Source organism: Lycorma delicatula, chromosome 3 (genome assembly GCF_047948215.1).
Source record: "Lycorma delicatula isolate Av1 chromosome 3, ASM4794821v1, whole genome shotgun sequence".
In the NCBI taxonomy this organism is placed as follows: Eukaryota; Metazoa; Arthropoda; class Insecta; order Hemiptera; family Fulgoridae; genus Lycorma; species Lycorma delicatula.
In genome coordinates this window covers 53,653,936-53,668,308 of record NC_134457.1, presented here as the reverse complement: position 1 = coordinate 53,668,308, position 14,373 = coordinate 53,653,936, and the positions used below count along the sequence as shown (strand labels likewise).

Genomic DNA, 14,373 nt, shown 5'->3' with positions numbered 1-14,373 from the left:
CAAGAATTTTTTTTGTTTTCATTTTTATTTACTGTTACTCACTCTTTATTATGAAGCAGATATACAGATATTTGCTGCTGAAAGAAATCTGATAAAGAGTTATGGGCGTGTACTTGGCAGGTTATTCGTTGTTGTCTATGAAAGTAAGATTTTGTTATATATATTTTCAGTGGTTTTAGATTTAAATTAATTAAGCTTTATTTATGAGTCTGATGAAATAACATACTTATTTTTATTCAGTTGTTAGATAATGAACAGAGAGTACTAGAACTACAAGCAGATGTACGTTTGCTGGGTGAGTTGACTGGTGAAGCAAGTAGTTCTCTAGATGCTGCTCAAAATGATCTTAACACAGTATCAGATGAATTAGCTCAATTATATCATCATGTTTGTACTGTAAATGGTGAAACTCCTAGTAGAGTACTTTTGGATCATGAAAAACATAGTAAACCAGGTAAAATTTATTTATCTTTTTCTTTTATAGTAATTATTAATTTCTGTATGTTGTATTGATTTCCAGTGTAAACTTTATTTTGAGATAATATTATTTATTTTTGTTATTTAAACAGAACACTGCATAGACTTCTCTTGTCAATTCATTTTGAGATCAAAGCTGTAAATTCTTTTCATTTCACTTTTTTAAAATGCCAACTATTTATTAATTTTTAAAAATTCTGCTGTTGAAACCAGCTGAGTGCTTAGCAGATAATTTATTGAAGTTACCCTATGGTAATTTGACTTGCAGACATTATGTAAATAAAATTAGATAATAAAATAGCATTTTCAAGGTAGAATTTTTGTAAAATATATTAGTTTTTATCAATTTTGGCTAACTGCCTTTTAACAGGCTGAAAGCCCAATTTTTTTTATTTTTTATTTTTAAGAAAATGTAGCATCTTATAGCATTGTTTTTTGAAGGGTTATATTAATTTATTTCTTTATAATCTGCTCACAGTATTATCTCTTATGGATGTAATATTATTTACCTGAAGAGTAAGTAGTTTGAATAAGAGTTCTGAGACTAGTAATGTTCATTATGCCACCATTCTCTTTTAGTGAGATAATAGTTGTCTTTCCTACAGTTGAATATCACAATTTACTCATCTAAGCAATCCTAGCTTAGCATACTGAAGGACAAGTAATACCTTGATCTGCAACTTGTATTCCATTCCATGGATAAGGTGGTGGAAAACCACTTAACTCCTTACTTTACGTAGTAAACATGGAATGGGATAATTACTATTTTTGGCAAATAAAATAGTTTTCACTAATATTGGTGGTGTTTTTATTATGCAGCCTTGCAGTTAAGGCAGTTAATATATATGTATTTTATTTTTACTGAAATTAATCATTTTAAGATTATATTATTCCTTTATACTCTTAATTTATATTTAAAACTAGATTTCTTGAACATTATAGAAATTACAAAAATAATAAATTAGGTTTATCTAATATGGCAGACCATGTATTAAACAATAAACATTCTATTTCTGATATTAACACAAATTTAGAAATATTAGAAATTAATAAAGATGACATGATTAAATATATTTAAAAATATTATATATATAAATACAAACAAAATTTTAATTTGATAATAAAACATCAGTCAGACATTGTTTGAGGGAGATAGTCTTATAAAAACTGCAATAGATAGCAGCACTTGTTTAAATTAATACAACACTTTCATTATTTTAGTGTTGTTATTTTTATATTTTTTTATGCAATACTGGTTTTATTATTTCAATCATGAGTGAGGATATGAAATCCCGCAAAAGTACTTTCATGAAAAATTAAGGTAAGATTAGCTTTATCTCAGTATTCTGTACTAGTTGGTACAGATTACCAACTAGTACAGAATTCTATAAAATATTTAAATATATATATTTTATTTATTTATTTTCTAATAATTTTTTGTGATTATTTTTTACAGGAGAAGAAAATGCATCTGGTAAAGAAAGTATGGCAAGAATGGAGATATTAAGAGCTAGATTAAAATCAGATATATCTGCTAAAGAATTAGAAAGTTTGCAAGATGCAGCAGCTATGGCTAAACATGTTGAAACTGTTTTAGACCAAATAAAACACCTTCGCACTGCTGTAAACCATACAATAGACCGAGCTAACAATAAAATTTCAAGTGCATCTGAGAGTAAGTTAAAGAATTTTAAATTATTTTTACTGTGTTTTTGATATTATTATTCAATTGAGTGTAAAATTACATAGTTGATGTGTAATGTAAAATAGTATAAATGATAAAAGTACAATAATCAAAGTTTACAAATCCACTAACATATGTTTGGTACACTATATACAGTATAATAAAATAAACGCAATAATAAAAACAAATTTTAAAAAAATGTCCTGTTTCAATCCAATAAATTATTGTCAGCTGAAAACTTGTAAGAAAGACAGTCGGAAGCTGTTGTTAGTGTGGAAGTACCAAATTTTAGGTATTAGCTTAAAATAGTTTGTTAGCTTTTCTTGTTTTATTACTTATTTAAAAGAATTTACTTATTATTTACTAGTTTTTTTTTTAATTTTAGAATGTTCTACACTTATTTTTTTTTGTTTTTAATAGTGTCATTAACTAGTCTCGGAAGTGAAGAAGTTGCAGAATTACAAGAACAAGTAATTAAACTTAAATCTCTCTTATCCACAAAACGAGAACAAATTGCCACACTTCGTACTGTTCTGAAATCAAATAAGAACACTGCTGAAGTAGCTTTAAATAATCTTAAGTCGAAATATGATAATGAAAAAGCAGTTGTTAGTGAAACTATGATGAAATTGCGTAATGAACTACGTATGTTAAAAGAAGAAGCTGCAACATTCTCCAGTAAGTAATGTAATTTTGTTATTATTATGATTGAAATAGTTGAGTAAAAAATGTTTCAACTAATTTTGTGGTGACAGTATTTGTGAAGATCAATTTGCTTGGTTAATAGTGTATTAATTTACATAGTAAAATTTATGAAAAAAATGAATGCAAAAATGTGTAGATTAGCTTTGAAAAATAAATTGTAGGAAAAAATATTTACTATTAAACTACTTATGTTGAGTTCCTGTTTTGGAATTTACAATAAATTGAACTGCTTGCAAAGCAAATTGTTTTAAAAGAAATAATACCACTTTGAATTAGAAAAATTTCCCTAAAAATAAAACTTCTTTGTAAACAATGTTTTAATAGCCCACTTAATGTGCTCGTAGATCCAGGTACTAAAATTATTGTTTCTTACATAGGTACTAAGTACTATTAAATACAAATTTAATAATTGTATCAGTCTTTTAATAATTGTAGTTTTATCTGAGAAATTACTAAAGGAAGCAGTTATTAAGAAACAACTTGTAAAAAGATCTCTAAAAATTCTAAGTGACTCTATCCAAGTGCAATTTAATACTATTCCATGTGAATAAAAGAAAATTTAAACATTTTTCTGCAAAAATCATTTCTTCTTTTTGACCTATAAATTATATTCTGTTGAATGCATTGTTTATTTTTGTGTTTAATCTATAGCATATTTTGATTTATTAATATTATCAGTAAAATAAAACATTCCTTATGTAACAATCAATTATTATAATTTATCTGCTTGGTATAATGTACATCTTTGCAAATTTTGATTCTGCTTTGTTGTAAGGGCATTGAAAAGGATCCTAAATTCAGAATTTTATTTTGAATTAATAATTTATAAACCTATGAGATTAGCTGATGATTAGTGTACAGTTACACATATGGGAGAACAAAACACAGAGTAAATGCATACTTCTGTGTTGTAGATACATCCCTCGGTACAAACATGCTAAGTCTTGTTGAATTCCAGTTGCAGTAGAGTTGAATGTGCCTACTACATTAACATTTTTAAACAAGAGGCAGTAACTAAATTTCTAACAGCTGAAAAAGTGAACCCTAGTGAAATTTTACCTGCTGAGAATAGATGGGCATGTTACTACATGTGCATTGGGAGCTGGTAAAGCAAACGCTCAGGATAAATTTGCAGCAGTCTGCTTGTTTCTGTGACTGATGAGAAGCGTCAAAAGAAGGAAGAATTGATTTGATTGTGGCAGAAACAATGATGCATCATGCAACAACTATCCCCATCCAATTAGGCATATTAAAATAACAAGTATGACATATTGCCTGGCATGTAGAATCTGTTCACAGTGGTTGCCATGTAAATGTTGTTCATTAATGACAATAAAAAGTTGCAAATAACTTGTGAAATATTATCATAATGAAGGAGATGCTTTTTCATTATTACAATAGGAGTCAAAAGTTGAGTGCATTATTATGAGCTAGAAGAAACTTATTTGCCACAATCCAAAAGAGATTCATAATGTAACCCTCTCAAAAATACTTCTCTTGACATTATTCTGGGATGTCAAACAAGTTTATGTGATTACTGAAAGCGCAGACAACTATGAATTCTGTATATCGACATTTAAGAGGATGTGTATCATGTTTAAAAATATTCTGTGTTGATATGTTTCTACAAGATAATGCAACACAAAATGTGCCATGTATGTGGCACTGAGGTTCTTGTAAAGTTGAAATTCAAATTTATTTCTCACTCTTCATATTTAGCTGATCTGATGTCCTGTGGTTTTCATCGCTTCCTGAATTTGAAGAAGGTCATGAAGAGGATTCCTTTCATCACAGTTAATAAAGTGAAGGACGCAGTGATTGAATGGAATTTCATGTGTCATGGAAAGACACTTGAGTCCTTCATTACAGGATAAAAAACTGGATCATGTTAGAAGTGTTTGACTATAAGGGGTGCATACATTGAAAAGTACATGTAAGCTCTTGCAGCCAAGCCAGTAAAATGTATTTTTATGTATTTTATTTTACTTGGTTATCTGTGTGTTTGTGAGTTATTATTGTGTATTGATTACTTTTCATCTGCCTCGTGTATTATGATGAGAAGAATATTTTTGTAAATCAGCAAAACAAATGATTATAATGCTCTGATATAATATGATCTACTTTAAAAATAGCTGGAAGTATGCTTTTAGTTGTGTACTGAAAAGTGTGTTTTAAAAAACTGTCTGTAATATCCTGGGGACTGAATTTTATTCCAGAACTAAAAGTTTATTTTCAGGTGCTTAGAAATTTATTAAATATTATTTTATAAAAGTAGAATTAGATTTAAAAATTTCTAAGTTGTCTTGATGCAAGAAACTGATACTGTTTATTTATTTATTTTTTAATTTTTTTATGAATTACTAAGGAAATGAATAATTTTTCAAATATGAGCCTAAAATAGTAAACCTTTTTGTAGAACCTTTGTAGAAAAGTTTTGTCTAGCGAAACTAATTGCTGAGAAAGTAGCTAAGTTTCATAGTCAGTAAAAATACATATGGAATATGTGCTACATAAAGCAAGTTCTTTTCAAACAGCATTACTGTGAGCAATGGAGGGAATTGGTTGGTAAAAAAGAAAGAAAATGAAAAATTGTGTGACAACTATGTAACTTAAAAAAATCCAAGAGTGTAGGGAAAAAGGAGGAAGTTCTATAAGGGTGCCATAGGCTTGCATTAAAACAGAAATTGATCAATTTAATGATTAATGAATTTAATAGAATTACCCAGAGTATAATTAAGAGGGTTTGTTTTTTTAGATCTTCTTTCATCATTATTGTGTGCGAATATTACCTCTCAATGTATTGAGTGCCTAATTCATCACATCATAGAGGTGCTGGATTCATCAAATAAATTTACAATTATTTGCACAATTAGATAATGTCTTATTTCAATATTTAGTTCATTGTTTTGGTATTATTATTTCATTGTAGACAGATACACAAATAGTTTAATTTGAACGTTCCTATAAAGTTTATGTTCCACAAATTTATGTTAATTCAAAGATTGCATTTTTTTAACCAACTAGATAATATGTTCTTAATGTAAAAATAGTAGTTAAGAAAAATATGAGAAATATATAAGAAATATATTTAAGTATAGCAAACCAATTAGATAAGAAGAAATAACTCGTACGCTTCCATGATTGATCAGTTATTATAATTTTGGTTTTTTAGTAAATGATCAGTCTTCCTTATTAAGTTTAATCAGAAATATTAGGGTACTTTAAAGGTTGTATATAAAGTTACTTTGATCTATTTATAATATGATTGTATAATTAGGGTTACATTTAATTAATTAAACATATAAACTTAAAAACAAAAAGTTCTAATGTTCTATTCTTTTTGAAAGTTTTTTTGTATTCTTCAAATGTAATAGTGGTGATTATTACTATGCATATGGATTGTAAAGTTTTGGTTTTATTTATAGGCCTTCGAGCTATGTTTGCTGCTAGATGTGAAGAATATGTAACACAGGTGGATGAATTACAAATGCAATTAGCTGATGCTGAAGATGAAAAGAAAACTCTTAATCAGCTGTTAAGGTTGGCTGTGCAGCAGAAATTAGGTTTAACTCAGAGACTAGAAGAAATCGAAGTTGATCGAGAAATGAGAAATGCGAGACGCACTGCTCCTAATAATCCAACCCGAGGTCCTGCCAAACCACGTTTTAGTCAGCCATCAAGACGTGATTATTTTTAAAAAGGTGAAAACAAAGTACTTTTAATATTAATTTTGTTAATACTAGACTGTGTTCAGACTAGTGATCAAGTCAAATATTACGTTTTAGAATAATATTTATTGCTATTTTATCAATTTATTAATAACATGTAAAGAATTTATTAATAATTGAAGTTTTGTATACATGTATGAATGTGGTATTCTAACAGTGTTTTATATTTTGTAATAGCAATGGTATTTATTATATATTTATATTTACACAATATTAAAGTGTTTTTATGCTTAATTTCTTTAAGGGATTTAAAATTTACATTGAATAAAATCATTTAATAGTTACCACTACTGGAAAAATCTCTACATTTTAAGTTAAATAAAATTTATTTTTGGATTGTCAAGAAAAGTATTTTGAATAATCATTTACTCTCTTAGTAACCAAACTATTACCCCTAAAATTTTAATGATTCTATTTTTTAATTGTTTTCATTTATGAAAAAGTTTTGTATAGATTGTTTATCTATTTTGAACACAATATGATATCAAAGGTTGATTTGATCTTTAATGTTGCTACTATCAGTTGTTCAGTTTAGGGAGAATTATTTTTCCTGATCGTATGTACTAAAACCATGAAGTATGGGATAAATGGCGGGTTCCTTTTCCTCTTGAAGTATGTACATTGTGTAATGATTGATTTGGTGATCAAAAGTTGTTAAAATAAAGTTAATTAACATACCTCCATCATGTACTCATATCCTGACTATTATCAATTAGCGTATAATGTGGTTAGTGGGAATTTTTTGTTTACTATTTATGAGGATTATTTTATTAATATTAAAATAGTTGATTATTAGAGAAATATTGACATGAACGTTATAATTTTCAATAGTTGCTGTAGAATTCATAGAATAAATACTTATTTTGTAGAAATGGCTTTGTCTAGCTGTTTGATTATAACATGATTTTGTCATTTCATAACGTAAAACTAAATTTAGAAAATAAATAATATAATTTTTAATCCAATATTGTTTTTAGGTATTATTGTGATTTGTTTTGGCTGGTGTTGTTACTTACCTTTTGAGAAAGAAGTTTTGTAGTGGTTGATTAGTAGTATATTTTGTTCAGTAAATTACATTACTTTACTTTTTCAAAGTATGTTTTCAGAGGAAATTATTTTTTTTTTATTTGGCATTAATTTATTATGAATAAAAAAACTAAATCCTTTTTAGTATTTTTCTTGTTTATACTTGTGTTTTGTGTGAATGAAAAACCATGTTCATATTAAGTCATTACAAATAATAATAATTATAATAAATAACTTATTTTGAAAGCAATCTTCATTAACAGTATGATCCCTTATGAAAGTGTGAACACTTTCACATCCCTTTCAACAAAGTGTAATTGTGAATTGTGGATTCCTGCAGAATTATATGATTGAAACATATATTAATAATAATGTATATTAAGGGTACAATTAAATTATTTTATTTTATTTAAAATTTTATAATGCAGAGTTCTCCTCACAATTGTTATATTACTTGTAAAATTTTGTGTGTTGTATTATGTTTTGAAATGCTTATCATTTCTTCGGAGTAATTATATATTGTATGTGTACACTTCAATGCTTAATTTTTATTTAATATTGCTAAGTTTTTGTTATTTAAAATATGAGTACATTATTGTAATATTGATTAACTTTGTCTTTAATAGGTTCATAAATTTATCAATGATAGTTAAAATATTAGTGCATATAATGAAATAGATTTATTATAAAAAATTTCTGTTAACAAATATGTGATTTATTGCAATGCTTGAATTGTTTAGGAATCTTTAAGAAAATATGATATATATATTTTTTTAAAGATCACTTTTAAAGTCTGTTTTAAACTGTTGCTTGTTATATTATTATTTTTTTAAATAATTTTCTGTGTGATTTCCTTTTTTTTATAATTATAATGTTAGTATTTTTTAAATTAATTTTGAGGTTATATTTTATATTATCAATGCACTATTTGACTTGATTTCTAGCTTAATGAAAAAAAAGGTGTTAATTGGTTGATATTACTTTGTAATATATCTTATTGAATTTTGTGAATTTGGGTTGAAAAAATATTGAAAATACAGGGAAATAATAAATTATCTCTTATCTTGATAAAATACATATTTTATCAAGATTTAGAACAAAATTATTTATTTATAGATATAATTGTGTTTTTTATTGAATAATTTGATCACAATATGTATATATATATATATATATATATATATATATATATATATATATATATATATATATATATATATACAATACATGAAATATAAATCATCAAAACACAGTAAATAGATACGTTAAAACTTGCAACCTTAATTCCAAGAATCAGTTTTCACAGGATCCCGAATATTCAATTTGTATTTAATTCTATAATAATTACATTAAAATAATTTGTGTTTATAATTTATGAATTTTGAATTTGTCAAAATCTTTACTTTTTATAAATTTTGAAATTTATAAAGAACGAATGTGCAGATTCTGCTGTCCAGTACAGTTAAATAAAACAGTAATAATTTTGACAAAAACAAATTATAAAAACAGTGTATTTTAATGTTGTAATTGAAGATGCGGGAACCCATGAAAATCGATTCATGGAATTAATATGGTAAGTTTAACTTATCTTTTTATTATGTTTGGTGGTTTAAATTTCATTTAATATTATATTTTATTAGCACAGTGGTCAGTATGTTATTGAATTATTTGAATTTTCAAAAAAAAAAAAAAAAATATATATATATATATATTTATATTGTGTAATATTATTTAATTCTAGTAGTTGTTGAACTGATCCATGTTAATGTATTTTATTCATTATAACTACTTATTTATAAAAGTAGTAGTTGTTATTGTTTATTTATTTTTTAAGTTACAGGGTGACAATGGCTACAAATTAAATTTTATTTTATTGTTGTTTTTATGTTATTTGATTATAATGACAGATTTAGTTTAATGATTTAATTGTTCATGGTATAAAATTTTTTGTTTCTTTTATCGTCTGTAAACTCTTAGTGAAACATAATTAGTGTAATCGTAAATGTGTTAGTCAAGATGCACATCATATAATTTTTGAGTCTTAAGTTTGCCTAGTAACTTTTCATCGCTGGCTGAATATAAAGTTTCAGATAAACCCTGAATTCAATACAATTATGCATTAAATTAAGTTTATAAGTGAGCATTAAAAGATTTTTACTTTTATTTAAGAGGAACTATATCTTCAATCCCAAATTGATACACTATTATCTCATTTATTTTTAAATGGAACTGGTGTAATATAACCTAAGATTTTCAGCTTTAATGCAGATTAAAAGAAAAATGTTTTGCTTATTTTACTTTGCTCTCCAATTACAGGTATATGAAATGAACAATTTTTCCCCATCATGCAAAGTTCTATTATCCAACTGAATTAAAATTAAATTACAGAACTGTAAAAAAAATGTTTAAAAAAGTTAATTTCTCTTCAATTTATAGTCACAAAAATTGGTAATGTTTTACTTGTAGTTAACTTAAGAAAGTTTTACCTCATTTTTTAGAGTGAATAACTGTTAGGTAAAGTTAACAAAAATAAAAGAACACACAGCTCGTATTTGCCAAAAAAATTGGACTTTAATTAGAAAGAAAACAAATGAACTTATAATAAATCATAACCTTAAAAAATTAAAAGAAATTATGAAATAAACATAACTTAATTCTATATAAGAAATTATAAAAGAAATATCAGCTGAATCAACATATGAATAATGATATTAAATGAGAAAATACATGATATACATTTTTCAAATACACATTTTGAAAATCAGTAATTAACAAAGCCTGAAAATAAGAGAACATAAAACACCTTATTTACAATTAGATACATATAAAAACATAACATCAATAAACAGAGTGAATAACAATTGTTGCCTTTCCTGATTTATGAACACCAAACTTATCATTAAATAATTAAAAAATAGCAATTCTAGTTTATTGTAGAAAAAGAAGCCACGATAATCTTCCAGTATATAAAAAAAAGAGTAAATTACTATAATCAAATTGAAATAAGTGAACATAAATAGAGTTCATTTTAGAAAATAAGTTTTCTTGAAAACATGAAATTGCAAAGTCCAAAAGCATAAATTCACATCAGGAGTAATTTTCTTTAGGTTAATTTAAGAGAAGTAAAATGAATACAGTTCATGAGTAGATAAGAATTACTCTCAGCAATTAACAAGTTAATTACAATAACAACAAATTGTAATAATTAAGCACGTAAAATATGTTGCTCATGAACAATGACATAACCTTATATAAGCCACCTGTCGTGACTGCACTTAAGTGAATAAATTTTTTAAACCAAACTTGAAATTGAAATGCATAATGTACGATTAACTGAATGTTTTACAAATTTTACTGATAAAATAACTGTTTAATGTAACAAATAATGAAAATTGAACTTGCCTATAGCACACAAATATTAGCAAGAGACGAACTCGTAAATGAAGGTAAATGAATACATACAGTAATCCTGGGCGTAGTCTGCAGTGGTATATCAGGAATACAGGGGTCAAACGTGGTTTAGAGGTTGAGCAGGACGTGGTGTCTCAAATATGTAGCAATGAGTTTGGAGAGATTCTGCATCTATGAAATTGTAGTAAGCAGCTGGAGAAGATTCGGCGTCTATAGAATTGGCTGGTTTGTAGTAAATGAAGCACTTTCATCAGAGACGTGATATACTGAACTTGAAAATTAACTTGTCGAAGAAACGAGGCTAGACGAAACATAGGAATCTGCGAAATTCACAAAAAGCTGACGAGAAGAGCAAGAGAGAATGCCCACGACGTTTATACGTATGAATATGATGAAAGTATTATCACAAAGTTTGGGAGAGAAAAGTCACAGTCGACTGCACATGGTGAATGTCTGATCTACTCTGCCGAAAAGATGGCGTGAATGAAAAGAGGGGGAAACCAAACGTAGGCAGTGGACAGGAGTGTGTAAAAAACAAGAGATGTGTGCATGTATTAGTATGAGAACAAAACAAAAAGGGAGTGTATGGGGGCAGCAATAAATAAAGCGAGATATGAATACACTGACACTATAGATGACAGAAACAGACAGTCTGGCCGGCGCCAGAAGTGTCGAACACGAAAACAGAAACCAAAGCAAGCCTATTATAAATGTATACAAAAGACAAGCCCATGCGAAACAGAGTAATAAATTTACCAAGCCTGTAGCAACATCAAGACCCAATCCTAACTTTGAATTCATTGGAAATAACGCAACTTTACGCAATGGCGTAAACAATAGGTTCTTTTTTAACTTTATTTTTGATATATAAAATTGTCATCTTTCCATACTTTACTGACCTTTGATTGACCTTAATAATAAGAAAATGTTTTAAGTTAATACAAAATAAGAAATAAATTGTAGTAGTAATTTTTTCTTCATGTAACATCTTTTATTCATGATTATTAAACATTTATGTTAATAGTGTTGAACAACTAGATAACTAAATCTGTCATTATAAATTGTAAAGCAAAGCACATTTGTGTGTAGGTCTGTAAAATATAATCCAAGTGATGTTGAATCTAGACGTAACACGACTTTGATTGTGATTTTATTATAATATTCTTTGTTTATAAATTCTTGTATTTATGTATAGGTAAAATGTTTGAGTAAAAGTATAGTAAAATTTGAAATAGTTTTCCATAAGACCAAATTTTCCATTTATTAAATGGCCTCTTTGCACTTCAGCCAATGCTCAGCCTAAAATGACCACGGCTCACTCCCTCAGTGATAATGTAGATCGATAGAAAACACTTTGTTAGAACAAGAGTAATTATTTTTAATTAAACTTATTAAGTAGGCAATTCCTTCTGTGAAGTTTCTTATTTTAATTTTTATCAAGGTAAGCGATATCTAATTTATAGGCCGTACTGTAAGTTAGTGTTTATAATTTATTAGAATTTCAGAAATTCTAACACTTTATTCAGTAGAAATTAATTTAAAAGAAGAGTTAATTGTAACCATCACATAAAACTGCAATTAATTTTTCTTTTTTGTGTGTAGTATATAGCAGGATTATTTTATTATGATTTGCTTTCCTTGTAATTGATGATGTACTAAAATTTTTTTATTTTTACCATAATTTCTCTAAACATATTTTCATCTTATTCAGAAGACTGTATAATATACCAATTTTCGGTGTTTTCAATGATTTTTAAGAAGTGGAATTTTTACAGACTTAGTATTTATTATATATGTTTAAGCACAGGTGTGCTTTACTATGGCAGCATATTTTGGCAGCATATTTATTTATTTAAAAATATTAATACTGGTTAATTTTTACTATATTATGAAAAGTTTTACTAAGTATTATTGTAAAATATTAATTATTTAATATTTTAACTGTATAATTTTAGCAATGGCAAAAATGTGTATGTAGATAATTACATATTTAATTTATTACCATGCGAATTTAAATGTAGTATTATTTTTATTTTAGTTATTTTTATAGTTATCTAAGTATTGGAATAATTTTTTCCTGTGTTTTTTATTGAAATATTTTACATGTTTATGGTGCTTTATTGCTACTTATGTTTGTTAATAAATCTTTATTGGATACACTATAATATGTGAGAAAACTAATAAGTAACAGAATCATTTATTTTATTTGCAGTATATGTATAATTCACCATATATATATATTTTTTTTTTTAAAGTGTGAGTTATTTCTATTGTTTAATAAACAGTATTCAATCCCAGTCTGTTAGCATTGTTTTCTTAAGTCTAAATAGTGAATCTTTTCTAATAAATTGTTACTGTTAATTTATTGAATTAGCAACATTTTAGTGTTGTTATTTCATGGCTTATTCACTTAACCATGAATAATAACATTTATAACTGTGATGCCCACCCTTTTGTAACAAAAGATAACAATAACATAAAATTAATAATTTAGTTTTATGCGTGATATTTATGACAGCTAAGTATGTGATTTATTATTTATGTTTTTTTAATAATTTCACACTGTGTAAAAGTAATGTACTATTCTAACAGAAGTTAATGAATGAATACAGTCAGTTCAAAGTAATGTGGCTTTAACAATCCTGGAAAATCTTGTGTTTATGACAAATGTTTGTATTTATAGCATTCCTTCTAATAATATTTGCAGTCCTCATTTCTGAGTAATGAATAATAACTAGTCTTCTTTTTGTACTATGTAAACTTTTTGAGTAGAAAATACTTTTTCAAATAACTGTACCGATCAGACTTAACATTTACACTTGAAACTGTGTTTTGGATGCTGACTTAGTCTAAAAACCTAACAAACTGAAACATGTTCTTAGGTTACACAACTAATCAGATTCAGGTTTGTTGATAATTAACTGATATTTTATTATTATCTTTTAGTTAGTACAATGTTACAATCTAGTGATGATGGTATTAATCCCATGATTTCGCATTACATGAGCCATATTTATTTATTTATTTGGCAGTTATAGGTTGATGATTCTCAGTTGAAGTCTATTTTGTTTTTTAATGATAAGAATAAAATTTTTATTTTTTCAGAATCCTTCTCGTAAAATGTGTACGTAATATACAGAAGAACTGATTGTATTCTTATTATTAATAATGATTAATGTTTTGTTTTAATTTTTTCACTAAATAATAAAGTGAAGTTTTTTCAAAATGCTGGTTATGTTTTATATCGATACTCATTTTATTATTTATGCTACCCATGACTATTTTAATATATTGTTAAACCATTTAAGAGGGTAATTTTTTGACTTAAATATATTAAAATAT

At 26.3% G+C, this 14,373-nt stretch overlaps 1 protein-coding gene across 1 annotated transcript in view; it reads left to right on the top strand.

Moving 5' to 3' along the window:
• Positions 1-8,123, top strand: part of BicD (Microtubule-associated protein Bicaudal D) — a 58,196-nt gene extending 50,073 nt beyond the window's left edge. Inside the window, exons 9-12 of the mRNA XM_075359822.1 lie at positions 241-454; positions 1,934-2,152; positions 2,582-2,839; positions 6,292-8,123. Coding sequence (XP_075215937.1) covers positions 241-454; positions 1,934-2,152; positions 2,582-2,839; positions 6,292-6,563 — 963 coding nt within the window. The 3' untranslated portion in view covers positions 6,564-8,123. The remainder of the gene's footprint in view (positions 1-240; positions 455-1,933; positions 2,153-2,581; positions 2,840-6,291) is intronic.
• Positions 8,124-14,373: the final 6,250 nt, after the last annotated feature.